This window comes from Ursus americanus, chromosome 12 (genome assembly GCF_024610735.1).
Source record: "Ursus americanus isolate L20-20 chromosome 12, mUrsAme1.1.p, whole genome shotgun sequence".
Lineage (NCBI taxonomy): Eukaryota > Metazoa > Chordata > Mammalia > Carnivora > Ursidae > Ursus > Ursus americanus.
The window spans coordinates 24928012-24954941 of record NC_142138.1 but is presented as its reverse complement, the minus strand read 5'-3'; the positions used below and the strand labels follow the sequence as shown (position 1 = coordinate 24954941).

General features: G+C 36.1%; 1 protein-coding gene across 2 annotated transcripts in view; it reads right to left on the bottom strand.

Moving 5' to 3' along the window:
- LRRC7 (leucine rich repeat containing 7) overlaps positions 1-26930 on the bottom strand; it is a 312980-nt gene that overhangs the window by 161513 nt on the left and 124537 nt on the right. For both annotated transcript variants that reach the window (XM_045801366.2, XM_045801367.2), the window contains exon 6: positions 22575-22638. In XM_045801366.2, coding sequence (XP_045657322.2) covers positions 22575-22638 — 64 coding nt within the window. The remainder of the gene's footprint in view (positions 1-22574; positions 22639-26930) is intronic.

Sequence of the window (26930 nt, the reverse complement as noted above, 5' to 3'; positions counted from 1 at the left end):
TTGGAGATGAAGCACATCCTCGTGTGAATAAGAAGGATCTTGGGAAGCTGTATTTGGAAGGTTCTTGGTCCCCTGATGTTTGCCTGCATTATCTTTCTACTGCTCTACTCTATCATTTGCCTTTATTGAAAGTCTTATGTGAGTATGCTCTGTGGAGACTTGCAAATCCTTTCAATTATCCAACACATTGTAATCTTTGCAAAAACAATGAATACAACATAGCTGTATTAGTTTTTCAATGCTGCATAACAAGTTACTGAAAATTTAGCAGCTTAAACCAGCATTCATTTATTAGTTCTGTTCTATAGGTCAGAAATCAGGGCGTGGTGTGGTTGTGTTTTCTGCTTAGGGTCTCAACAAACTAAAATCATGGTATTGACTAGCCTGCATTATCATCTGGAGCTTGGAGTTCTCTTTCAAGCTTATGTAGATGTGGCAAGATTCAGTTCCTTAGGGTTCCTGTTTCCTTGCTTGCTGTCAGCCGTTTTCTTGCTGCAGTCACTCTCAGATCACAGAAGCTAGCTTCATTCCTTGAAATATGGCTTCCTCCATTGGCCCTCTCATACTTTTAATCTCTTTAATTAAAAAGAGCCCATTCCCTTTAAAGAATAAACCTCATTAGGTCAGATCCACCCTGAATAATCTCTGTATTTAAGGTCAGCTGACTTAGAACTTTAATTACATCAGCAAAATCACTTCCTGGCAGTACTTTTATCAGTGTTTGACTGAATAACTGGGAAATAACTGATCTTGGGGGTCATTTTAGAATTCTGCTTTCCATAATGGTCCCCAATTATTAATTGAACCTATTAATACAAACCACAAAATTGCAGTTTGTGGAGCCAGAGAAAGTAGAAGGAGACTGTTGGGTACTAGACCGTTCTCTTATTTTACCAGAGTGATTTTACTTTTATCTATTATATACAATTATAGTCTGTATAAGTTGTTGCTCTTATATTTTATTTGTACTCCTTCCTTTGATAATCACATCCAGTCTCACGGTTTTAAATTATAAACACACACACACACACACACACACGCACAAAGACACTGACATTTCTTAAATATATTTATCTGGCCTGAATTTCTGCCTAGACTCATAATTAACAGACTTCTTGACTTCCCCACTTGCATATGTAATAGGCATATTAAACTTCAGATTTCCAGAACAGAACTTCCGATCTTCCCTTTAAAACTATATCTCTTGGGGCGCCTGGGTAGCGCAGTCGTTAAAGCGTCTGCCTTCGGCTCAGGGCGTGATCCTGGCGTTCCGGGATCGAGTCCCACATCGGGCTCCTCCGCTACGAGCCTGCTTCTTCCTCTCCCACTCCCCCTGCTTGTGTTCCCTCTCTCGCTGGCTGTCTCTCTGTCACATAAATAAATAAATAAAATCTTTAAAAAAAAAAAAAAACTATATCTCTTGTCCTCAAAATTTTTAGCTGGGCTGATGGTAAAGGCCTTCCCCTTTACAAAACTAGTCTGTAAAAAATGGGGAAAGGTAGGTGGTTTTCAAACGTTCAGACACCAAAACATAGTGTCATGGAATATTAAGAAACAGGGAATATAGCTCAAAGAAACAAAGAAACAAAATAAATTTCCCAAAAGCAATGCTAAATAAATGGGAATATATTAATTAACTGACAAAGAACTCAAAATAACCATCATAAAAATGCCCAATGAGTTTAGTAAAATAATACATGAAATAAATATTTCAACAAAGAAAATATAATTAATATAAATATATCAAATATTATATATATTTAAAAACCCAGAAATTTTTGGAGCTAGAGAATATAGTAACTGTACACAGTAACTAATAAATTCTCTATAGGGCTTCAACAGTAGACTTGATCAAGCAGAAGAAAGCAGACTTGATCAAGGAGAAGAAAAGACAGGTCATTTGCAATTATCCAATCAGAGGAGAAAAAGAAAAAAAAAGGGAAACTGTGTAAAAAACTTAAGGGACTTATGGGATAACATAAAATATATTAATATATCCATTATGGAAATACCAGAAGAAGAATAAGAAAGAGATAGGGCAGAAAGCATATTTAATGAAATAATGGCTGAAAACCTCCTAAATCTGGGGAAGGAAGTGGTCATCGAAATTAAGGAAGATATTAAAAAAGAAATAAATGTCCAAATAAGATGAACCCAAAGAAATCAATACCCAGGCACCTTGTAATCAAAGTATCAAGTCAAAGACAAAGAGAGAATTTTGAAAATAGCAAGAAAGAAGTGCCTTGTCTCATGCAAGAGAACATCCATATGACTCTTCATGGATTTCTCAGAAGAACCCTTACAGGCCAGAATAATGTGTGATGGTATAGTCAAAGTGCTAAAAGAAAATAACTGCCAACTAAGAATACTATGTCTGGCAAAACTATGCCTCAAAAATGAAGGAGAAATAAAGACTTTACCAAAAAAAGTTGCCAGAGTTCAATACCTGCCTTACAAAAATCCCAAAAAAAGTCCCTCAAGGTGAAATGAAAAGTTGCTAAATAGCAACATTAAGCATACAAAAGTATGTCTTGCTGATAAATATAAATATATAGGCAAATGCAGAATTTGTAATTCTGTAACAGTAGTGTATAAATCACTGTTAATTCTGGTATGGAAGTGAAATGGCAAAAGTATAAAAAGTAATTAACTATAAAATATATTAATAGATACACAATATAAGAAGATGTAATTTGTGACATCAATAACAAAATGTAGGGAGAGAGAAATAAAAGTGTAGTTTTTTGTGTACAACTGAAATTAAGAGGTTATTAGTTTAAAATAAATTCTCACAATTATAAGATGTTTTTGTAAGCTCCATAGTAAAAACAAAGAAAACACCTATATTACACACACACATACACACACACACACACACAAGAAAGGAATCAAAATATGTCACTACAAAAAAATTAACAAAACACAAAGGAAGACAACAAGAGGAAAAATACAAAAGAGCTACAAAGCAGACACAAAAAAATTAACAAAGTGGTAATAGTAAGTCATTCCTGATCAATAATTACTTTAAATGTAAGTGGATTAAACTCCCCAATCAAAAGACATGGGTCATGGCTTTTGGGTTTGTTTTGGTTTTTGTTTTGTTTTGTTTTGTTTTGTTTTGTTTTGTTTTTTGCCTGAAATAGATATAAAAAACTAGAACAAACTATATGCTGTCTATATAAGATGCACTTTAGATATAAAGACACACATAGGCTGAAAGTGAATGAATGGGAGAAGATATTCCATGCAAATGGTAACCAAAAGAAAACAGGGGCAATCATACATTTATCAGACAAAATAGGCTTTAAATTAAGTACTGCTAAGAGACAAATAAATGTTATATAATGATAAAATTTCACCAAGAAGATATCATAACTATAAATAAATACGTACTCAATATCAGAAAATCCAAATACAAAGAAAATATTAAATGAATTGAAGGCAGAAATGGATGGCATTGTAATAATAGAGGATTTTAAAACCCTACTTTCACTAATGGATAGAACATCCAGACAGAAGATTAATAAGGAAACACAGGACTCAAACAACACTATAGAGCAAATGGACCTACCAGGCAGAACACACATTCTTCGCAAGTGCACACGAAACATTCTCTGGGATAGACTACATATTAGGTAATAAAACAAGTCTTAATAAATTTAGGAAGATTAAAATAATACCAAGTATATTTTATAACCACATGGAATGAAACTAGAAATTGACAGCAGGAAGAATACTAGAAAATTCACAAATATGTGCAAATTAAATAACAAACACTTGAACAACCAATGGGCCAGAGAAGAAATTAGAAAATATCTGAAGACAAACAAATATGAAAACATAACATATCAAAACTCATGGGATGCAGCAAAAGCAGTAATATGAGGGAATTTTATAGTGCTAAATACCCATATTAAAAAAAGAAGATCTCAAATGAACAACATAACTTCACACTGCGAAGAACTACAAAAAAGAAAACAAAGCCCAGAGTTAGCAAAAAGAAAGAATAATAAAAATTAGAGAAGAATTAAATAAAATAGAGAACTGAAAAATAATAGGAAAAAATCAATAAAACTAAAAGTTGTTTCTCTGAAAGGATCAACAAATGGACATCTGTTTGACTAGACTGAGAAAAAAAGAGAAAACTCAAACAAATAAACTATGGAGGAGACATTACAACAGATGCCACAGAAATAAAAACAATTATAAGAGATTACTCTGAGCAATTAAACCCCAATACTTTGGACATTTCCTAGAAGAAATGGATAAATTCCTAGAAACATACAACCTACCAAGACTGAATTATGAAGAAATAGAAAGCCTGAACAGATCAATAACAAATAAGGAGATTGAATCAGTAATCAAAACCTTCCAACAAAGAAAAATCCAGGACCAGAGAGTTTCACTGGTTAATTCTACCAAACATGTATAGAATTAATCCTTTTCAATCTCTCCAAAAGACTGAAGAAGAGGGAACACTCCAAACTCATTTATGAAACTAACATTACTCAGATGCCAAAATCAGGCAAAGTATACTGCAAGAAAAGAAAACCACAGGCCACTAGCCCTGATGAACATAATTCAAAAAATCCTCAACAAAATACTAGCTAACTGAATTCAATAGCACATTAGAAGAATGACAAACCATGACCACGTGGAATTTATCCAAAAGATGAAAGAATGTTGGAATTCCTACAACCCAATTGGGAAAAAAAGACCCAACTAAAATATGCTTAGAGAATTTGAATAGACATTTCTCCAAAGAAGACATACAAATGTCCAGCAAGTATATGAAAAGATGCTCAACATCACTAATCATCAGGGAAATGCAAATAAAAACCATAAGGAGATCACCTCACATGTATTAGGATAGCCATTATCAACAAAGCAAAAAAAAAATTAATAATGTTGGTAAGGATATGGAGTAACTAGAACTCTCATGCATTGTTGGTGGGAATGTAAAATGGTGAAGCCACTATGGAAAACAGTATGGAGGTGCCTTAAAAAATTAAAAATAGAACTGCCATATATATGATCCAGCAGTCCCACTTCTAGATATATATCAAAAAGAACTGAAATCACTCCAAGATTTATTTGCAGTCCCATGTTCATTTCGGCTCTACTCATAATGGCCAAAATGTGGAAATAAATGTCTATGGATAGATAAATGAATAAAGAAAATGTGGCATATTTGGCATAAATATATATGGTACACAGTTATATAAATATAAATATTAATCAGCCTTAGAAAAAGGAAATTCTATAATGTTTGACAATATGGATGAACTTTGAGGACATTATGCCATGTGAAATAAGTCAGCCACAGGACAAATACTACATGATCGTGCTTATATGGGGTATCTAAAGTATTCAAGCCCATAGAAGCAGAAAGTAGAATGGTGGTTTCCAGGGGGAAGAGCACATGGGGAGCTGCTGTTCACTGGATGCAAAGCTTCAGTTATGCAAGATGAAAAAGTTCTAGAGATCTGCTGGACAGCATTGTGCTTATCATTAATTATAAATATACAGTGAAATATAGTACTGTATACCTAAAAATGTGTTAAGAGGGTAGCTAATGTTATGTGCTTCTCCCACACAATCAAAAAAAGAACTGAAAAAATAAATAACTACCTTGCATCTGGTATAGTAGTCTATTGAGAAGTAGAAATTTCATCTTTTAGTTGCTTAGGTCTCAATTCATGAAGTCATTATTAACTCCTATCCCTCTCATTCCTGCCGTCGAGTCTGTCAACAAATCCTGTTGCTTCTACCTAGAGGCAGATGTACTTTAAAGTTAATGATGTTCAAACTTTCAGGCCTCTTACTTGCATGAACTCTTCCCAGATCCTGGAAGGAAGCCTGGCAGTGTGTTCACATGGCTACATTTTGTGCAATTTGCAAAGTTAAGATTGTTTTCTTTTTTAAGATTTCAAAAATGGAAGCATAATTCACATATCATAAATTTCACCTTTTTAGAATATAACGCTAAGTGGCTTTCAGTATACTTACAAAGTTGTGCAACCATAACAACTATCTAATTCTAGGTCATTTTCATCACCTCCCCCAAAAAACCCCATACTCAATCTCCCCATTCTTCCTTTTCTCTAATACCCTGGAAACTACATATCTATTTTCTGTCACTGTGGATTTGTCTATCCTGGACATTCCAAATAGATGCAATCATACAATACATAGCCTTCTGTTTCTGGCTTCTTTCACATACCACACTGTTTTTAAGGGTAATCTATATCAGTCCTTCATTTTTTTATTGCCGAATATTCTGTTTTATGGATAAACTATATCATGTTTATCCATTTATTAGTTAATGGACATTGGATTTTTCCCACTTTTTAGCTATTATGAGTATGCTGCTGTGAATATTCATATGTAAGGTTTTATGTGGACATGTGCTTTAAATTTTGGGGGTGTAGGGTGTCAAGTGAATAATGGCTCCCTATATGAAATCCCTATATGATATGCACATCCTAATCCTCAGAAACCGAATATATTACCCTACATGGAAAAGGAAAATAGAGGTATGATTAATTCAAAGATCTTGAGATGGAGAGGAGAGATTATCCTGGGCTACGCAGGTGGCCCAATATAGTCACAAGTGTCCTTATGAGAGGTGGGATGGAAGATCAGAGAAGGCAAAAATGGAGATATGATGACAGAAATAGAAGCTGATGTGGTGCAAGGAAAGGGCCACAGGCTCAGGAATGTAGGTGGCTTCTAGGCTGGAAAAAGAGAGAAAATGGATACTTCTCTAGAGCCTCCTGAAGGAACACAGCCTTAATGACACCTACAGAACTTTAAAATAATAAATTTGTGCTGTATTAAGCCACTTAATTTGTCATAATTTGTTACAGCTCAATGATGGGAATCATATGTTGGAATATGGAAGTGGGTTACTGCCATAGTAAATAACCAAAAATGTAGAAGTGGCTTTGGAGCTGGGCAGGGGACAGAAACCAGAAAAATTCTGACTATAAATTTGTGACAGAAAAAGCCTAGATTGCCTTAAACACAGTGTTAGTAGAACTATGGATGATAATGACTCTCTGCTAAGGAAGATTCTGAAGGAAGTGAAGGAAGGAAGCATGTTAAAGAAAATCTGTGTCATCTTAAAGAATACCTAAATCATCATGAAAAGACTGCTGGTGGCAACAAGGACACTAAAAGCACTACTAGGTGAGAGCTCAAAAGGAAATGAAAAACATGTTAACATGGAAAATGGAAGAAAGGGGATCTTTGTTACATAGCAGCTGAATTATGTCATACAATTATGTGGAAAGCAAAACTTGCAAGAGGTAAACTTAATATTTAGCTGAAGAGATTTCCAAGCAAAGTTTTGAAGGTGTGTCCTGGTTACTACTTGCTGATTACAGTAAAACGCAAGAAAGAGATACACTGAAAGAACTGTTTAGCAAAAAGAAACCAGGACTTGATGGGAAATTCCCATCCTATCCAGATTACTAAAAAAAAAAAAAAAAAAAGCTAAAATTAGGAGATTCACTGCCAGGAAAGAATATTCTAGAAAGAAAGCCAAGGATGTGTCTGGGCAACTTTTGCTAGTGCCTTATAAGTATTAAGAGGTCAATTCATTCATTCATTCATTCATTCATTCATTCATTCATTCACACAGAGGGTTCTGAAGAGATTAGGTAGGTGTCTCATGGAACCTGTCAGACATTTTAGAAGAAGCCAGGAATACAGATGGGATTATCCAAGGAAGATATTTAAAGGAACTTCTTATGCACTGAAGAAATCATCAAGATATACAAGGGAGACCCACAAGGTTCTTAAGACTGTTGCATCCACAGAAATACTGCCAGCATGGGCTGACAGGGACAGAGAGAGGACAAAATGAGAGGAGACTGCAAGGCTCCTAAAATTCTAGAGGTGGGAAACAGGTTGTTCAATCTACTTGACTACAAACTCTTGTGTACCTTCCTGGAAAAGGAAGGATGACTCAAAGGGTGGAGCTATAGGCACAGAGTAATAAATCTTGAGCCACAGAGGTTATTCCCAGGCCTAGAAACCGAATGGAGTTTTCCTGGTTGGATTCTGAAGTGCTTCTGAGTGTAGACTCCTTTTGTACTCCTATTCCCCACCCCTCTCCCTTTTGCCTATAACTGTTATCCCATGCCTATTCCACAATTGTATTTTGGAAGCAAATGAACTGTTTTCTATTTTCACAGGTCTACAGATGGAGAGGAGCTTTGCTCCAGGATGGATTATACCGGGAACTTCACCCATGCTTAATTTAGATGCTTTAGATGATGAAATTTGGGACTTCTGAGCAGATGAGATTTAGATGAGATTTTGTACTTGAGTCAACGGTGTAATGGATGAGACTTCTGGGTTGGGGTGGGTGCATTTTCATGTGGGTCAGACATGAATCTTTGGGAACAGAGGCCAGACCATGGTGGCCTGAATAACGGACTTCCAATGATGCCCATGTCCTGATCTCCAAAACCTGTGAATATATTACCTTACATGGTAAAAGAGAATTTGCTGATATGATTAACTTAAGGCTCTTGAGACAAAGAGATTATCCTGGATTATTTGGGGGTTCCAATGTAATCACAAAGCTTCCTATAAGAAGGAAGCAGGAGGGTCAGAGAAGGCAGAGAAAGAAATGTAATAATGAAAGCAGTCAGAGTAGAAGATGTACTGTCTGATACAGAGAATGAAGTGATATGAGAAAGGGGCCACTAGTGGAGGAATGTAGGCAGCCTCTAGAAGCTGGAAAAGGCAAGGCACAGATTCTCCCATGAATCCTGGAAGGAACAGAGCCATGATGATACACTGATTTTAAGATATCCGACATCCAGAGCTGTAAGATAATAAATTCATATTGTTTTAAGTCACTAAGGTTTGTGGTCATTTGTTACAATTGAGCAATAGGAAAGGGATACAGGTATATGCCTCCTCCTGGAATGCTGGGTTAAAAGTAAAACACTTTAATTATAATTTCTATCCTGACTCTCCCTATGTTGCCGTTTCCCTCATGTCATGTACTGATGGAATGGCCACAGGCATTTTGGGGAGCTGGATACAAGGAAGTTGCATGGGAATATAGATTTCGTGGAATGTATTTATATGATTTGCAATCTTTTTTTTTTTTTAAAGATTTTATTTATTTATGTGACAGAGAGACAGCCAGCGAGAGAGGGAACACAGCAGGGGGAGTGGGAGAGGAAGAAGCAGGCTCCTAGCGGAGGAGCCCGATGTGGGACTCGATCCCGGCAGGCCAGGATAACGCCCTGAGCCGAAGGCAGACGCTTTAATGACTGCGCTACCCAGGCGCCCCTATGATTTGCAATCTTGTTTGCATATAGTTAACTTGTTGCTAACCATTGAGGGTAGAAAAGACTTCCAGTAGTACTCCTGCCCATTGTGCAAACTCCCTTGACCATCGTAACACGAAAGTGCGGGGCCAGAAGACGTACTGAACACGAACGTTCCCTTTGGTTTCCAGCACCAGAAGTACGAGAAAAGGAGGAGAAACAGGCTTGAAATGTATGGAGTTAGAGGTTTTTCCCAAATTTGGCAACAATCCTAAAATTTTATAAGACATACCAGTGAAAAATTTTAAAGCTGAAATGAATGTTTCTGAACTATCAGTAATAGAAATTAGGCTAAGGATTGGATTATTTTCTATTACCTTCATAGAAAATGATATTATATATGTCATGTGAAGGCTGTCAAAGAGCATGAAGCCAAAGCATAGGGAGAGAAAGAGCATAATAGATGTGTGTTATTTTGTTATTTTCCTGGCCTTAATGATGTTTACAGCATTTGCTAGCTTTTCAAAATCGTATTTTATTAACTTCAAATTGTAATTTAGAATTCATAATTTCTTTTTCTATCTTAAGTAAGCATTTCACTTTTGTAATTAATTACGTATTCCTAATTTTTGTATTACTTATTGAAAGGGCGTATCCCGAGTTTACAAATTCAGATCCTACTTCTGGCTGTACCTTTCAAATTTACCCAGAAATCAACTCCTTACACCACCTCCACTGCTACTACCTCAATCTAGGACACTATTATTTCTTGCCTGTATTATTGCAATAACTTTCTAACTGGGCTCTTTGACTTCACCTTGCCCCACTTTCCACTTATTCTCAACATAGCAGTCAAAGTGATCCCATGTAATGTAATGTAATGTAATGTAATGTAATGTAATGTAATGTAATGTAATGTAATGATTCATGTAAGACATAATGTAGCATGTACTGTAATATAAAGCAATGTGATGTAATATAATTTAATATGTCAGACCACAGGTTCTTCTTGTTCAAAACCTTCCAAAGGGCTTCCATTTTACTCAGAGTAAGATGCAAAATCTTCAAAATTTCTTACAGGATTCTATCTATTTACCCTCCCTTCTCCCCACAACTAATTTATCATTTATTTTTCTAACTTATTCTATTCCATCCATTTTAGTCTTCTTGCTGTTCATATGTAAGTTTTGCTCTCATCTCAGGTGTTTATAATTCCTGTTTCCTTACTATTTCTACCCAGATATTTGCATGGTTCACTCTTTCATCTACTTGAGGTTTTTACTAAAATGTCACCTGTTGAGTGAAGCTTCCCTAGCTACCCTAACTAGTTGCCCCAACTAGTTACATAAACACACAACTCTATCCATCCCCCTTCCTTTATGTTTCTTCTTGATATTTTTGTTGTCTTTTAGTTTTGGTTTGTTGTGAACTGGAAATCAAATACATTTTTTCTATTAATTCAATTTCAGATCATATGTCCAAATATTACCATTTCAGCACATAAGGGAGGAAGAAGTAAAGTTTAGTTTGATTATTTTAAATACAGTCTTTATTATTTTTTGGGTGATTCACAATCCCTATTCACAACTCAAGAATAAACTCTTGGGTTTACTCCATGATTGCATAATACTTCTGTTTTCTTTGTAAAGCCTTAATTATAAATGTATACTCTTACTTAATGTAGTTTACCCCAGTTCAACTAGGGAATATTTCTTTTTTCTTTAATTTCTCTGGTAGCAACTGTTGACAGGGACACCAGGATACTTGACTACATTGAGATATGTGCCATTCTTAGAAAAATCTATTTATGGAAAGGCAAACAGAGCTAATTAATTTCATTCATGGTACCTAATCATGATATTGCAGTAATGAGAAATGGCAATGAAGAAAAAACTGCTTCCTTTAAAAATAGGCAAAGATGACTTATTTTATTGCTAAGGAAGGGAAAGTTTGAAAGCATGGAAATGAGTTTCTTTATTTGCATGTTTGACATTGGAGTTTGCTTATTAAAGCCCTAGGTCAACAGATGTGGTATTTACAAAAGTGGAGACCCCAATTTGGTCATCTTATGAAAAAAAGGCTCCACAATTATTTTCAGTCAGAAAATACATTTTAATTGAATGATTCATCAAGGATTCCTTTCAAATTCCAGAGTTAGTGGAAATACAGTTTTATTTACTTATTGATCACAGTGGCAAATTGGGTACTTTAGAGTTTCATAGAGAAACTCATTTGGAAGTTTGTCTCAAAGTGAATTGAAATTGATTTCTTAAAGGATATCTAATTGTAGAATGATTGCTTTTCAGGTAAACTAAAGTATTTCCTCCACCTCTATTATTGTTTAGTTTGAATTAAAAATTTCCAAATTATATAGGCATGATTCTGATGATGAGAATTGACTGAACTGTTCACTTTAAAATCAAATGATTCATTCATTCACTCAAAAACATTATCAAGTGCCACTTGGGGACATGGCGCTCAGCTAAGTACAGGGAAAGCTATCTGGAGGAAATGATGCCAAAATGGAGTCCACAAAAGTAAATATTTGTTTTATTTTATTTATTTATTATCATTTTTTTTTACGTTTGTTTTATTTTAAATGCGTAAGCTCTTGCCTTTCAGCAGGGGGCCCACTTTTCTAAATTCTACTTTGCAATCCTGAGGTTAACAACATTTCTATTTTAACAGGAGGCTCTGTGTCAGGCACTGACAATTGGGTGGACTGGAGAGAGACTGGGAGGCTAGAGGAAGAGGATGGGGCTGCTCCTTCTATTTAATTCCTGGTCATTTTAGCATCTCAACAGCAACACTTGTCTCTGTGGTGACACTAAGTTTCAGCAACAGCAGTCCTCGGTCTGTAGTTTTCCCACACGCCCAGAATCAGGCTTATCAAGGCCCCTTGGAGACACCAGTACCAGCCTCTTTACAGGTCTGAGTCCCATACATCACGTTCTTCCATTTGATTCCTACGCTAGAGGTGCTAGCTGTTTCCTACAGTTATCTCCTCTGTGATCCCTCAGTGTCGCCTCTCTGTCCTTTCAGTTTTCCAACACATGAGTAACTGTTCTTTGTATTAAATTTCCTTTGTTAAACAATTGATGTAGTTTCCACCCCCTGACTGGGCTTCGACTGATGCAAAAATTGATGTGCTTCTAATAATTTTTAAAAAATGTTTCATTTCTCAAGTTTCTTTTGATATATTAATAACCTTTGGCAATGCCTGTGATGTACACCTAAATCAATGTCCTCAGTAATTTTACAAAAGCAGGAGATGGACTAGTTAATAATTAGGATGTCTCAAATATTTTCCCTAAAAATAGTTATAGGATTGCAAATTGTATTTTATTATTTTGTTCTTTTCTATAAGCTTAATCTGAAAAAATAATTGACAAAACTTGATTAGTAGGTATGGCAAACCTATGCTGTAATTACTTATGAAGGAAATTGCTAGATATGCAAATATAGTGCTTGCCTCAGGTATACATGCATCCTAGCTAATTAAAAATGAGCACAGCTTGGGCAAACTAAGGAGGCAAAGCCAATGGCAGCTATGCTTTTAATAGAATGAGTTTAATTTAACTCAAGTCAACTTAAATTACAAGTTAAATCATTAGCTAAAGTCCTTGATTATTTCAAATTTCTATGAAACACATTTGTATTATTTTTATAGCCCAAATAAATAGTCCATTGTAGGAGCCAAGGGGAGATAGCCCAAAATGTACCACTTTGGCATATTGATTATTTCAAACTGAAAGTTACTTAAGTGTTAAAAACACTCTGATGCCTCTTTGTCTCTAGAAACCAGGAGATAAATCTTCCATGTGAAAGGTACTCTCCCTGTACCGGGTGGTAGAGACAGTCTTATTATCAGAGGCAGAGAACTCAGAGCCAAGAAAGCTGTATAAACAAAGCTCGTATTTTTGCTAATTTACTATTTCGGCCTAACTCGAATTCTGTTTAGAATTCCTTACTAACTGAAACCCCCAAACATAAGTTTCCTTTGTCTTGCCAATTTCATACAAATGTATTGTCTTTTTGTCTAAAAAGCATTAAAACTGCCTGCCTTGGTCATTTCTCTGGGTCTCAATTTCATTATTGGGACTCCATACACGGTCAATTAAACTTTTATTTTCTCCTGTTAATCTTTCTGATGTCAACTTAATTCTTAGAGCAGCTGGAAGAATCTTGAAGGCTACAGTAAAATCTTTCCACCCCAATATTATACAACTATTGGCATTTCTTTTCAGTGTCTCAATTCTTTATTTGTCTATTTGAAATTCATATTTAACCCTACAAATAAAGTGATAAAAATCAATAAAAGTAATTCACTTTGAATACTGATATTAGAAATTCTTCCTTACAGTGAACTGTAGCCTTACTAAGCATTCAAAATGGTGATTTGCGGAGTGCAGAATATTTTTTAAGCTTTTCTAAGAAGTTTTATGGGATATCAATCCTCTAATAGAGTTCATGGATGGCTGAATTTATGAAATATTTTTATAAAGACTGCTTGACATACTGTCTCAAATATTAGATAATTAGAATGATACTGCTCATTTCCTGATTAATTCCCTAGACTTTAAATACAATCAATCTTTGCATTGTCTTTTAAAAAATTAGTTTTTTATCACATAAAATATATATATATATATATATATATATATATATATATATATATATGTTATGTATATATTTTACTCTTTAAATTTTTTTTTACTGTAATTTAGGTGTTTGTTTTTAAAAATTCATGTTGTGTTCTTTAATCCAGAATGAGTGGCCCATAATTTAGAACTGTTTCTGTCAGTAACTGGTACATTAAATAGTTCAAAGAGTTGACAATACTCTTAAAATGATCTGACTATCATACCTCAAATTCTGGAAAATTAATACTGGATAATTTTTGATAGAGAGGCAGAAAGACTTTCTTTAAGGAGATGAACTCTTTAAATTACCCCTTATCTGGTTACTTTTCCAAAAAAAGATCTTACAAAATAATTATTAAAATAGCATTTAAAAATCACTTATGATATCATACTCATATTCATATTTAGTCCAAATTCCAGAGGAAGATACAGAACACATGGATAAAAGGAAACATTTGAGGAAATAAGGACTGATAATTTTCTAAAATTGATGAAAAACATAAACCCACAGGTAAAGAAAGCACACAAGAATAATGTATAAAAATCAAACACATGAGCATAGATTGTTTTTAAAATCCCAGAAAAGATTAAGCTGAAGGCAATTTATATATTATGTTGCATTTCTTTCAGGGATGCAAAAGCAGTTTTACATTAGAAATCCTCTATATAAAAAAAATTAAAAGGCATGGGAGAAGATATTTGCAAGTGACATATCCAGTAAAGGGTTAGTATCCAAAGTATATAAAGAACTAATGCAACTCAACACCCAAAAAACAAATAATCCAATTAAAAAATGGGCAGAGGACCTGAATAGACATTTTTCCAAAGAAGACATTCAGATGGCCAAGAGACACATGAAAAGATGCTCAACATCACTCATCATCAGGCAAATGCAAATGAAAACCACTACGAGCTATCACCTTACACCTGTCAGAATGGCTAAAATCAAAAACACAGAAAACAACAAGTGTTGGTGAGGATGTGGGGAAAAAGGAACCCTCTTACACTGTTGGTGGGAATGCAAACTGGTGCAGCCACTCTGGAAAACAATATGGAGGTTCTTCAAAAGTTAAAAATAGAACTACCCTATGATCCAGCAATCGCACTACTGGATATTTACCCCCAAAACACAAAAACACTAATTCAGGTACATGCACCCCTATATTTATTGCAGCATTATGTACAATAGCCAAATTATGGAAGCAGCCCGTGTCCATTGATAGATGAATGGATAAAGAAGATGAGGTATATGCATATGGAATATTATTCAGCCATAAAAATGGATGAAGTCTTGCCATATGCAACAACATGGATGAAGCTGGAGAGTTAATGCTAAGTGAAATAAGCCAGTCAGAGAAAGACAAATATCACATGATCTCACTCATATGTGGAATTTACGAAACAAAACAAATGAGCAAAGGGGACAAAAAGAGAGATAAACCAAGAAACAGACCCTTAACTATAGAGAACAAAAAGTGATGGTTGCGGGGGGGGGGGGGGGAGGACAGAGGGGATGGGTGAAATAAATGATGGGCATTAAAGAGCACACTTATCATGGTGAGTGCTGACTAATGTCTAGAACTCTTGAATCACTGTATTGTACACTTGAAACTAGTAGAATATTGTATGTTAACTATACTGGAACTAAAATAAAAAAACTTAATGAAAATAATAAAATAATACATATTTAATAATCTTTAAAAAATCCTCTATATAATTTATAGCACTAACAGATGAAAAAGAAAAAAATGTTATCATCAGAAAAAAATTGTTATAGAGTTTGGCACTTCTCATGATAAATTTTCTCAGTAATCTAGAAATAGAAAGGTATATTCTGAACTCAATAAAGAGTATCTATGCAAAACTTACAGTAAAAAATATTCTTAATAACAAAACATCAAATGCATTCCTATTAATATCAGAAATCAGACAGTAACATTTGCTTCTATTCAACTACTCTCAGATTATTTGAGTACTTACACAGAAATCTCTAACCTATAGACAAATTATTTATATTAATAAGACGGTTTAGCCAGTAGCTAAACATAAATTTAAAAAATCAAGTGGATTACTGTATACCTACAATAAAACACTGGAGATTATAACTTTTGAAAATGTACATTTATAACTACAACAAAATGATTAAGTACTTAGAAATAAACTAAAAACGTGTAAAACCTTTTTTGAAGAAAATTATAAAACTTCACTGAACAATATTAAAATGGACAAATAAATGGAGATACATCATGCATAGATTCAATATCACAAAAATATCAATTCACCATAAATCAATGAAAATTAATTTATATAATCAATGCATTTTTAAATTTTTAACATATAATGTATTATTTGTTTCAGGGGTACAGGTGTGTGATTCACCAGTCTACACAACACACAGCGCTCACTACAACACATACCCTCCCCAATGTCCATCACCCAGCCACCCCATCCCTCCCACCTCCCTACACTGCAGCAACCCTCAGTTTGTTTCCTGAGATTAAGAGTCTCTTATGGTTTGTCTCCCTCTCTGGTTTCACCTTGTTTCATTTTTTTTGCTCTCTTCCCTATGATCCTCTGCCTTAGAATCAATGCATTTCTAATAAAATCCCAAAGACATTATTCCCTAGTTTACCAAGGAACTTGATAAACTAATTCTAAAATTTATACAAAAACTAAATGTCTAGATGCCTAAGTTGTACAGATTTATTCTATCAGATATCAAAAATATTGTTTGTGCTACTTAAGATGGTTTGGTTTTGTTACCCAGATCATAAACTAACCAATGAAGAAGGTAACCTATGAATATATGGAAATCATATTTTCTTAAGAGGTCACACTCATTCAGGGGGAAAGGTAGGACTGCTTATAAATGTTGCTTGGAAAACTATCTTTTCAGAAAAAAAAAATACATTCAATGTAAAATAATTAAGCCCAGATGCAAATACACCTGACTCTAAATAATAAAACCTTCAAGCTTTTAGAAGAAAACATATGAAAACATCTATTTACTTTGGGGACGCAAGAACTTCTTAAGTAAGACACAAAATATGCTAGGCATAAAAAAATTATGCATTTTATTACATTATAGTTAAGAACCTCAGGTCATCAAGAGACACCAAGAAGAAACTAAAAAGAAAACTGCAGAGACTGGAAGGAGGTATCTGTAGCACATAAAACCAACAGGAGATTAACATCTAGAATATATAATAGATCCCAGCACGTCTACAAGAAAAAGACATTCAATAGATAAATGAGCAGAAATACAAACAGGCATTTCACAGAAGAGGAAGCACAAACTGCCACCTACATATGGAAAAAGCACCAATCTCATGAGGGATCGGGGATAGGCAGATTCAGATCATAATGAGATGCCACTGTCAGCCATTATACTGGAAAAAATATGAAGTCTGACATTATCAAGTGTAGACGAAGATGTGGATTGGGGGCTGCTGGTAAACGAGTGCAACTATTTTGAGAAAAACCACACGTAATTTTTCAAGTTGGGAATATGTACACAATTAATGACTGGGAAATTCCACTTCTAAACATATGCCTTAGGAAAATTCTTGCACATGTGCACTTACAGAAATATTCATAGTAGCAATGTCATAAAACACTGGACAAAGATGATTGTGAAGAAAAGCGTAAATAAGTTGTAGTATAGTCATATTTTTAGAAAGCCTGAGAACAGCAAAGTGAAACAGTGTAATATTTAGACATACATACAAATGTAGGGTATGTTAAACATAATTCAGGATTGTACTTGTCTCTGGGAATGAGGCAGAGCTAGGTAAGAGCCTGTACAGGACTGGTGGTGATACTCTAGTTCACGAAAATATGGCAGGTTCACAGGGATGCATTTTATTATGTTTTGTAACTTAAACATATACTACATATATTGTCTTATATGTATCACATTTGATATAACAAAACTTCAAGCCTCTCTGATTTTATTATTTTCCCTTAAGTTTGAATTTCAATTCACTACTTATTTTTTTGGGCTATTATTTGACAGTCTTCCTGATTCGGCTGCAGAGAAAGCTTCTAACTCATACTGTTTGTAAAGAATTTATTTGAATTTGATCATCATGCATTAATATAAAATAGAATGCACACTGCAATTCCAATTTGGTAAACAGAACTATCTCTGTAAAAACACATACACCAGTACGTATTATGTTGCAGTTACAGTGCAATTTCAAATCTCACTTCTCTGACCTCCCTCCATTCGAATAGCAGAAGATCAAGAAATTGGGTCTTTCCTGGGATCCCCTTCCCCAGTTATTCCTTTTAGGAGTGGCTTTGTGGCAGGGAGGGGAGTAGAGACCAGGGAACCTCCCACATAACAGGACATGTTGCTCCAGTGACCACCATTCTCTCTGTTTTCTGTGTCACTCACGCTGCAGTCGGCAGATTGCAGGCCTTGCCTGCCTTCCTGCATTCTGTTGCCACGCTCTGAACCAAGCACAGACCACTTTGCAGTCTGCTCTTTGCCTCCTCCGGGCTCAGCTCTTTTCTCTTTCTGGTTTGCAAAGAAGCTTTCTTAGAGCAGGGAGGGTCAGAGAGAGAAGCAGACTCCCTGCTGGGTGGGGAGCCCTATCAGGGATTTGATCCTGGGACTCCAGGCTCATGACCTGAGCAGAAGGCAGTCACTTAACCAAATGAGCCACCCAGGAGCCTTTAGAGCTGGCTCTTGAAGGTTCCCATAGCAGAGTTTTTGGGGGCTCTGAGTGACACTTTTCTTATTACCGTGGCCCCTCCTTCAATACAGGGACGGGAGAGGGAAGAAATGAGAGGCTAGGAGCTGAAAGCTGGGGCTTGGTTAGGGGGATGGTCATAGGCCCTCACATTGTTTCTGGATCAATTGATCCCATCTTCCTCCAGGCTCTGCTGCTCGGTCTGCTTCCTTTGCCAGTACTTTCACTCATGGTAATTTGCTTTCCGGGCCTTTGTTATTTCCACTACCAGTGCAGGATGAATAGGACTCTTAGTTCTATTGGATAGATCTATATACACCTAAAATATATACCTATCATAGGGCTCCCGGGCCCCAGGGCAATCACTGAGTCTGTTTTAGTGTCCCTGACCATTCTGTGACTTTGGGAAGCTTATGATTTGTCTGCAACAGTTAGAAGGCTGTCTACCTAGAGTATATAGAGGAATTGTAAGAACTGATGTTACCCAACCCATCAACCTAATATATCCCATCTCTGACCTGGCCCCAGAAAATACTCACTTGATCTAATTAAAAAGAAAATGATGGTGGCAGGGGAAGAATATACCAAAAGCACTGATAATGGTTATACAAGGGGATGAGATCATGGATGACTTTTACTATAATTTTTACAATTCTTTTAACTTTTTAAATAAAAAAATGGACATTTGCTAATTTTATATTAACAAAAATAAGCCAGGAAAGAAACAACAATATAAAAAAACCTTTGAGAATTCATTATGTTCTCAGAACTTTTCCCAGTATTTTCCGGGGATTACTGCTGTTAGAAATGTAAAATAATTCTTTCTGTTTAGAATCTTTCATTATGACAAAGGCAGCCTTAAGTAGATCTTTCTACTTCAAACCTAATTTAAGATATTTACATTGAGTCTCAAGCAAGCAAATTTCTGCTCTTTTTATTAGACTTTCACAGTGTAAGGTTTTGTTTCTTTTTTTTAACTTATTATCATCTTCTCTCCATATCTGTCTCTTCAGAATGTCACACAAAATGAATTCTGACAGTAATCTCCTAGGTGTCAATACCTAGCTACAGAATGGAACTTATCCCCTTTCCTACACATGACATTGTCTCCAGAGGCCTCTTATCAAAGCAAATTCTCTTATTTTCTCATTAAAAGTTGTTACTTTCAGAGAAACAACAGCTAGTCCCACACATATGACTAATAAAAGCCAGACATCTGATTAAAAGGGAATGACAGAAATGTGAAATTCCATAATTATACTCCCCAACCCTCCTTCCTGCTGCCAATGCCAAGTAACTCAGTATTATCGATAAGTGGTCCAGGGACAAATGAAAGACTTTTTTTTTTTTTTTTTTTTTTTTTTAGAGAGAGACTTGCTTTGTGACTAGCATGGACTACTGGGAATTCAAAAATTAAAAAAAAAAAAATTTCTCCTCAATGATGATTTCTTAGATACCACAAAGCATAAGTTAAAATAATATGTTTTTTAAGTGTATTTTTACTATATCTACTTTCAAAAACATATAAATATACCCTATTCATCTTTTTGGTCCAAATATTTATAGATTTGATTTCTAAAGTCATATACCTGACAGAATTGAAATTCATAGATACATATATTGAGTGTTTATTATAGATTCTCTTGCATGGAATATTCCCCAAAAGCCTACGAGACAGATGGCTTTTATACTGTTATTTTCTTGAAAAGAACACTGAGGATAGAGAGTGAGTTACAGACCCAAAGGTACCCGGCTAGCCAGTGATGGAATTGAGAGTCAAATCTCAGTTGTCTGTATCCACAATCCATGTTCTTTCAACGACTAGACCTAGCTACACCTCTTCATGGAAGCCTGGACAGACTGTAACTTCTTAACAATTGACTTTTAAACTCCCAGTATAAAACAGTTTTGCTATGGCTATTTCTTACCCTTATCAATCTATCTACCTACATTATTAATAACTATCTACTTTAGGGGCACCTGGGTGGCACAGCGGTTAAGCGTCTGCCTTCGGCTCAGGGCGTGATCCCGGCGTTATGGGATCGAGCCCCACATCAGGCTCCTCGGCTATGAGCCTGCTTCTTCCTCTCCCACTCCCCCTGCTTGTGTTCCCTCTCTCGCTGGCTGTCTCTATCTCTGTCAAATAAATAAATAAAATCTTTAAAAAAAAAACTATCTACTTTAATAAAGGTACATTAGATAGTGTACTGAGTCATTTTGCCCCCCATATCTGTACTGAGGCCACCTTGCAAACTGCCCTATAACAAAGTTGAGAGCATCCAAAACAGGGCAAACTTGGTACTGTGATGTAGCCAGAGGGAGGCTCTGAAGTTTATTTTGACTGGGCCTCTTTCAGTTCACACATCATGTGGACTCTCAGAGCCTGCACGTGGGCTATAGGGCTACTATTGGTATTAAGGCTAGTGAGGTACCTTCACAACAGAAACTTGGGATGGATTTACAAGACTGATGCTGGCAGGGAGACGGGATAGAGACTTATATATCTAACAGCCAATGACAGCTGAGTGGTAGCAATGCAAGCAGTGGGGAGCTGGCCAGTGCTCACAGGGAGTAGTACCTGAGCCCAAAGAACTGACCATGGCTTCAAAACTCCAGATTTAACACAAGGGGCAGGATCAGCTGCAGACAACAGGCCAGAGGCCAGCATGTCTGCCAGCACACTTCCGAAAACCAGCCTGAGACCAGGGAGTCCCTTCTCTTCAGAAAGATGTATAGCCTCCTTTGCACATGTCCAAATTCCATGTAATGAAAAGAGGCAGGGGAAGGTGTGAAGATACATGACAGACAGAATTGGTATGCAAGGGAGATGAACACAACCCAAACGGATCTTGTAACCTCTTAAATCAGACTACGCTTTTAATTGCAGAAGAACAAATGTCAGCTTTTACCTTCAATAAACTGTTGATAGAGGCTGTAATAATGGCCAGATTAGTTATGGTCAAAGTCAATAAGTTAATTTCCTTACACATTCAAGACAAAATGTGGATTATACACTGGCATTTACTGAGAATCCTTTTTTTTCCAGGCCCTGTACATGCATTATCTCATTTAATTCCCACACAAGTCCTGTAAAGGAGGAGCCATTATAATTTCCATTTTAGAGAAATTGAAAAAGAGGCTTAGAGAGGTTAAGTAATTTGCCCAAGGTCACATTGTTAGCAACACAGCTGGGAGAGAATAGTTGATTACTTAATTAAATGTTTTAATTTAAAAGTAGGTAAAATACATTTTAGATGAATTGCATTTTTGAAATTTGAAGACGTTCAAGTGGAGACTTCTGAATTAGAGAGAGTCTGCTTATGAAGGACTATGTGCTTTCTAATTTGCATTTGAGATTTTGGTCTACAGGCAAATTTAAAAAAAAAACATAAGCCTGAAAGGAGCAGTCAGAATTCTGTCAACTTTGGTGGCAGCAAGATGGTAATATGTGTAATTGGAAATAGAAGACTTTTAACCCCTCCTCTCCACTAAGCATCCTCAAAGGCAGAAGCCTTCAAGGTATGAACTTTGAGTTAATCAAGTCTTGCTTTAATTGTTGTCCAACAACATAAAGGCTCTTTGAGCTCATTTCCATAAAGTTAACATGGCAACCTGTCAAATAAGGGTTAAATGAGATAACATATGTGACACACTGAACTTGGTGCCTGCTCATAGCTGGTGCTCAAAATTATCCATTCGCATCTGCTTACCTCCTCCTTTTCTCTCTCTCTCTCTTTCTTCTTTTTAGGGAATTTAATACTATCCAGTTCTCTGTGGTTTACTATATAGTCAAACAATCACTTTATTTCCCAGGTTTCATTTTGTTTTTATATTTAGGAACGAAAATGTGCACTTGGATAATTTAATACCTGGGGTAACAGAGACAAAAGAAACAATCTCCTGGGGTGTATTTATAAAGTTTTGAAAATGCATTCGCTTACCAGCTCACTGAATTCATTATTGCCTAGGTCAAGTCTTTCCAACTGGGCCAGTTTGTGCATTGACCTATAACAGATGGAGAAAAATACTATTGTGAGGCAGTCCATGACACATTGCTCCAAAAGACATTCCACCCACCCCCTGTCAGATTTACCTGGCTTTATAGTTCCCAGAAATGGGAATATTTTATAGATAGGAATAAACTGCAAATATATAACAATATATGCAAACTGCCACCTGCTTACCATATTTCCAAAAGCCAATCTATGGTCGGAATACAGAACTGGCTGCTTAACATAAATCTGGGAAGTTTGTTAAATATCTAAACCAGTAGGAAGTATAGGGTGGGTCCACAACACCTACATTTTTAAGAATCATCACAGATTTGGAAACCAATGGGTGAAATCAATTCTGAGCAAAGCATTTTAAAACTCCACAATATGGCTATAATTTCATCATCGATCTTGTCATTTTCTACTTCCCTAAATGAACTTTTGTTATAGACAGACTGTTGTATTCATTGTCTCCTAAAAATATTGGCTGGGCTACAGCTCTGTAAAATGGTAAAACCTTGAACAAGAGTTGGTGCCAAAGGTAGAGGTACTCTGGCCTGTGAAACATGTAATCAGCACTTCTTAAGCCATTCTCAAGTACAGCATACCATGTAAGAAAAGACAGTGTTTTTCTGAGTTCCAAGTTTTATCTTCCCACTAAGCAGACTGCTATCCTTAAGGACTGACTATACAGAAATTCTGGAGGCATCATTGACTCAAATCTTGGAAATTTTAGTTCCTTATCTTTAAAATGGCTATGGTAATTATCTCTTAGCATTTTTTTTTTGAACATTAAAATGCTACTAATCCAGACACTGTCAGGCACTCAGAAATGCAAAAATGTGTGTACCCTTTGTTCATTCAGCCACTGTTATATTGAAAGATTATGCGCCAGGCAATCTCCTGTGGTCTGGGGTATAGCAGTAAATAAAAGGGACAAAAACTCTTGCCCAAAGGGACTTTACATTGCACTGGCAGGAGAATTACAATAAATAACAATAAATAATTAAGTATAAATACTAAAATAATTAAGTATAATAAAATAATATATTAGAAGGTTATAAGTGCTATGGAGAAAACTTCAGCAGAAGAGGTAGATATGAAGAATGGATATTGGGGGATTGCAACTTTTAATAGGGATATCCAGGCAAGGCCTTAACAAGAAAATGAAATTTGACCGAAGGCTTAAAGGAAATGAAAGAACATGCTAGTACATGGACTTTAGAGCAGGCACCTGTTGCTTGTTTAAAGACATCCTAGGAGACCGTGTGGCTAAAGCAGTGTGAGGGATGGGGGGAATAAAGAGATGATAATGAGGAGTTAGGTAATATGAGGTCTTATAGCCCAATGTTAAGATGTAGGCTTTGATTTTAACTAAGATGGTGGGTCACTAAAAGGTTTCGATCAAAGGTGTGACTGAAGTGACTTATTTTAAAAGGATATCTGTGATTGCAGGCTTGTAAATAGACTGAGAAGGACAAAAGTGGAAGGCAAGAGATCAAATAGTAGGCTAATGGAAGAAGCCAAATGAGAGGTAATGGTGTTTGGAGCAGGGTGGTGGTAGTGAAGGTTGTGAGAAGTGGTTGGCTTCTGAACATATTTAAGATTAGAGTCAAATGTTTTGTTGCTGAAATATCTGTGGGGATTAAGAGAAAGTAGAGTCAAATATAACTGAAAGTATGTTTTGGTTTGAGCAACTACAAGGTTGAAGTTGTAATTGATGGATAAGGGAGACAGGGTAGAACAGGGTTTTGGGTAGATCAGAGATTTGGTTTTAAATGTTCTCCACCCCACCACCGTACCCTCCCCATATACAAAAAAGGTAAATATTCGAGGTGATGGATGTGTTAATTAACCAGATGGGAGGACTCCTTTCACAATACACGCATACGTCAAATAATCACCATATATACTTTGAATACCTTACATTTTATTTGTCCATTATACCTCAGTAAAATTGAAGAAAAAAAAAAAAGAAGTTGAATTTGAGATTTCTATTGTAAAGTCAACTAGAGATGTCAAGCAGGCAGTTATACACACAAGCCTAGAGTTTAGGGAAGAAGTCCGGGCAAGAGAGATAATTTGAGCATCAGCAAAGAGACAGCATCAGGTCTCGAGAGTCTGAGATTACTAAGGGACTGAGTGTAGATGAGATAAGAATAGGTATAACATGACATGAGGATGAGACAACAAAGAAGACTGAGAAGTGACAAGGGACATTCGGAAAAAAACCAGAAGAGTGTGAAGACATGAGAATCAAGTAAAGAAAGTGTTTCAAGGTGAAGCAAGTGACAGATTGTGACACAGACTGCTTATAGATCTGAGAACTGACCACTTGATTTAACAACATGAAGATCGATAGTCACTCTGGGAAGATTAGTTTTCTGTTTTAAGCCTTTGCTAATGGCATAAATATATTGATTTCTTATTATCTCTCAAGTTTTAGTGTTATCAAGATGAAAGGTATTATTCATATTAACAAGTAGCTCATAATCTTGAGAGATATAGCTAAGACTATGGGTAATTTTTACCCAGTGGAGTAAGTGTAATAGAAAATATATGTGTAGGTTTCCAAAAAGCACAGGGAAAGGTACTGAGGTACTTTCTCAGTGTTGGGAGGAAAAGGCTCCACTGACACTTCATTTTGGAGCATTAATCAGGCTATAGGATCAGAGGAGATGGCCTTTTTTTGGAGGAAATGTCAAAGGGGTGCGTTGAAAGAGTTCATGGCCCATTTCCAGAACTGTGGATTAGTAAAAACAAAAAGAAAAATAGTAAGAAATAAGAAATAATATGTAGGCAATGGCCATATCATAATGTCATCCATGTCAAGCCAGGGAGTCTGAGTTTTAGCTTGAAGGCAATGGAAGCCTTTAGGTTGTAGATTGGAAAGATTTATCAGATATGTATGTTAGAAAGCTTGGAGCAGTGTGAGAAATGGGGAAAGGATGTGCTAGGAAAGAGAGCAAATAACACTGTCCTGACATGCATGTAGGCTATAACTGGGGCCAGAAATAAGACAAAGGCAGTATGAGTGGCACTGTGGGCCATGAGAGATGCTCTGGTGAAGACATAGCTTGGTAATGATGATGACTGATTGGGTGTGGGAGGTAAAGGACAGGAAGGAATTTAAAATAGTTTCTGGATTGAGTATCAGTGTGGGAATATTGGAATGGAATTAGAGAAAAATGTGTGTGTGTGAGAGAGAGAGAGAAAGGAGAGGGGGAGGAAGAGCCAAGAGCTCAGGTAAAGGTCTTGACTGGAAAAAAAAAAAAACAACTAAAAAATAAATAAAGGATATTTTTTGTCTATTCCACCTGAAAATTATCCCCCCCCCTTTTTTTAGCTCACATACCATTTCTTTTCTTTTTCATGATTTACTTGATATTTACCACTTGCTTCCTTGAACTGTGAGTTTTTTCATATGTATATGCCTCCTTTCTCCACTCAGATCTTTTTTTTTTTAAGATTTTATTTATTTATTTGACAGAGAGACAGCCAGCGAGAGAGGGAACACAAGCAGGGGGAGTGGGAGAGGAAGAAACAGGCTCCCACTGGAACAGGGAACCAGACGTGGGGCTTGATCCCAGGATCAAGACCTGAGCCGAAGGCAGACACTTAGCGACTGAGCCACCCAGGTGCCCCTCCATTCAGATCTTAAAATAATGTTTCAAGATGACCAGAAGGGCCTGTCTGGGACCACCAGTCCAAAGATGGTTTTGTAACTGTCGCCAGCATTTTAAGAAGAACATCAGCCTCACCTCTTGCCAAATCTATACCACTGATTCTAGGAAAGGGGACGGTAGTGGCTGGGCCCCATGAAAAGAGAATTCGATTTTCTTCTGAGCCTGGGAATATTGAGGAATGCCAAATTCTTGCAAATCTTGTTCCTCGACCACACAGCTCAATAAGCAAATGATGAACACCAAAGCCTTGAGAGCCAAGGTGAAGGACCAAGTGGCCAGCTATGCTAAGTGAATGAGAAATAATCAAAGGAGTAGCAGAGCCATAGGAATAGCATTTGACTTAACCATATAGCCTCAGGCAACAAATATTTCTAGTGAGAACCACCATGAGCTGAAGACCAGAGGCCTTTCCATGATTTTCTGGATTTATGAATTCTGTAGTTCTCACCGATCCCCAAGGAAAGTATCACATAAACCTGAGAATAAATTTTTTTCCCAGCCTTAGTGGTGGAGAACCAAGACAAAATTAATTTTATTAAATGAAGAAATGGGGATGTCTTTTACTTTAGTGTCCTAAAGCAGATTTTGTTAATTCTAGGATGTATCTTTTCTCTAGGCT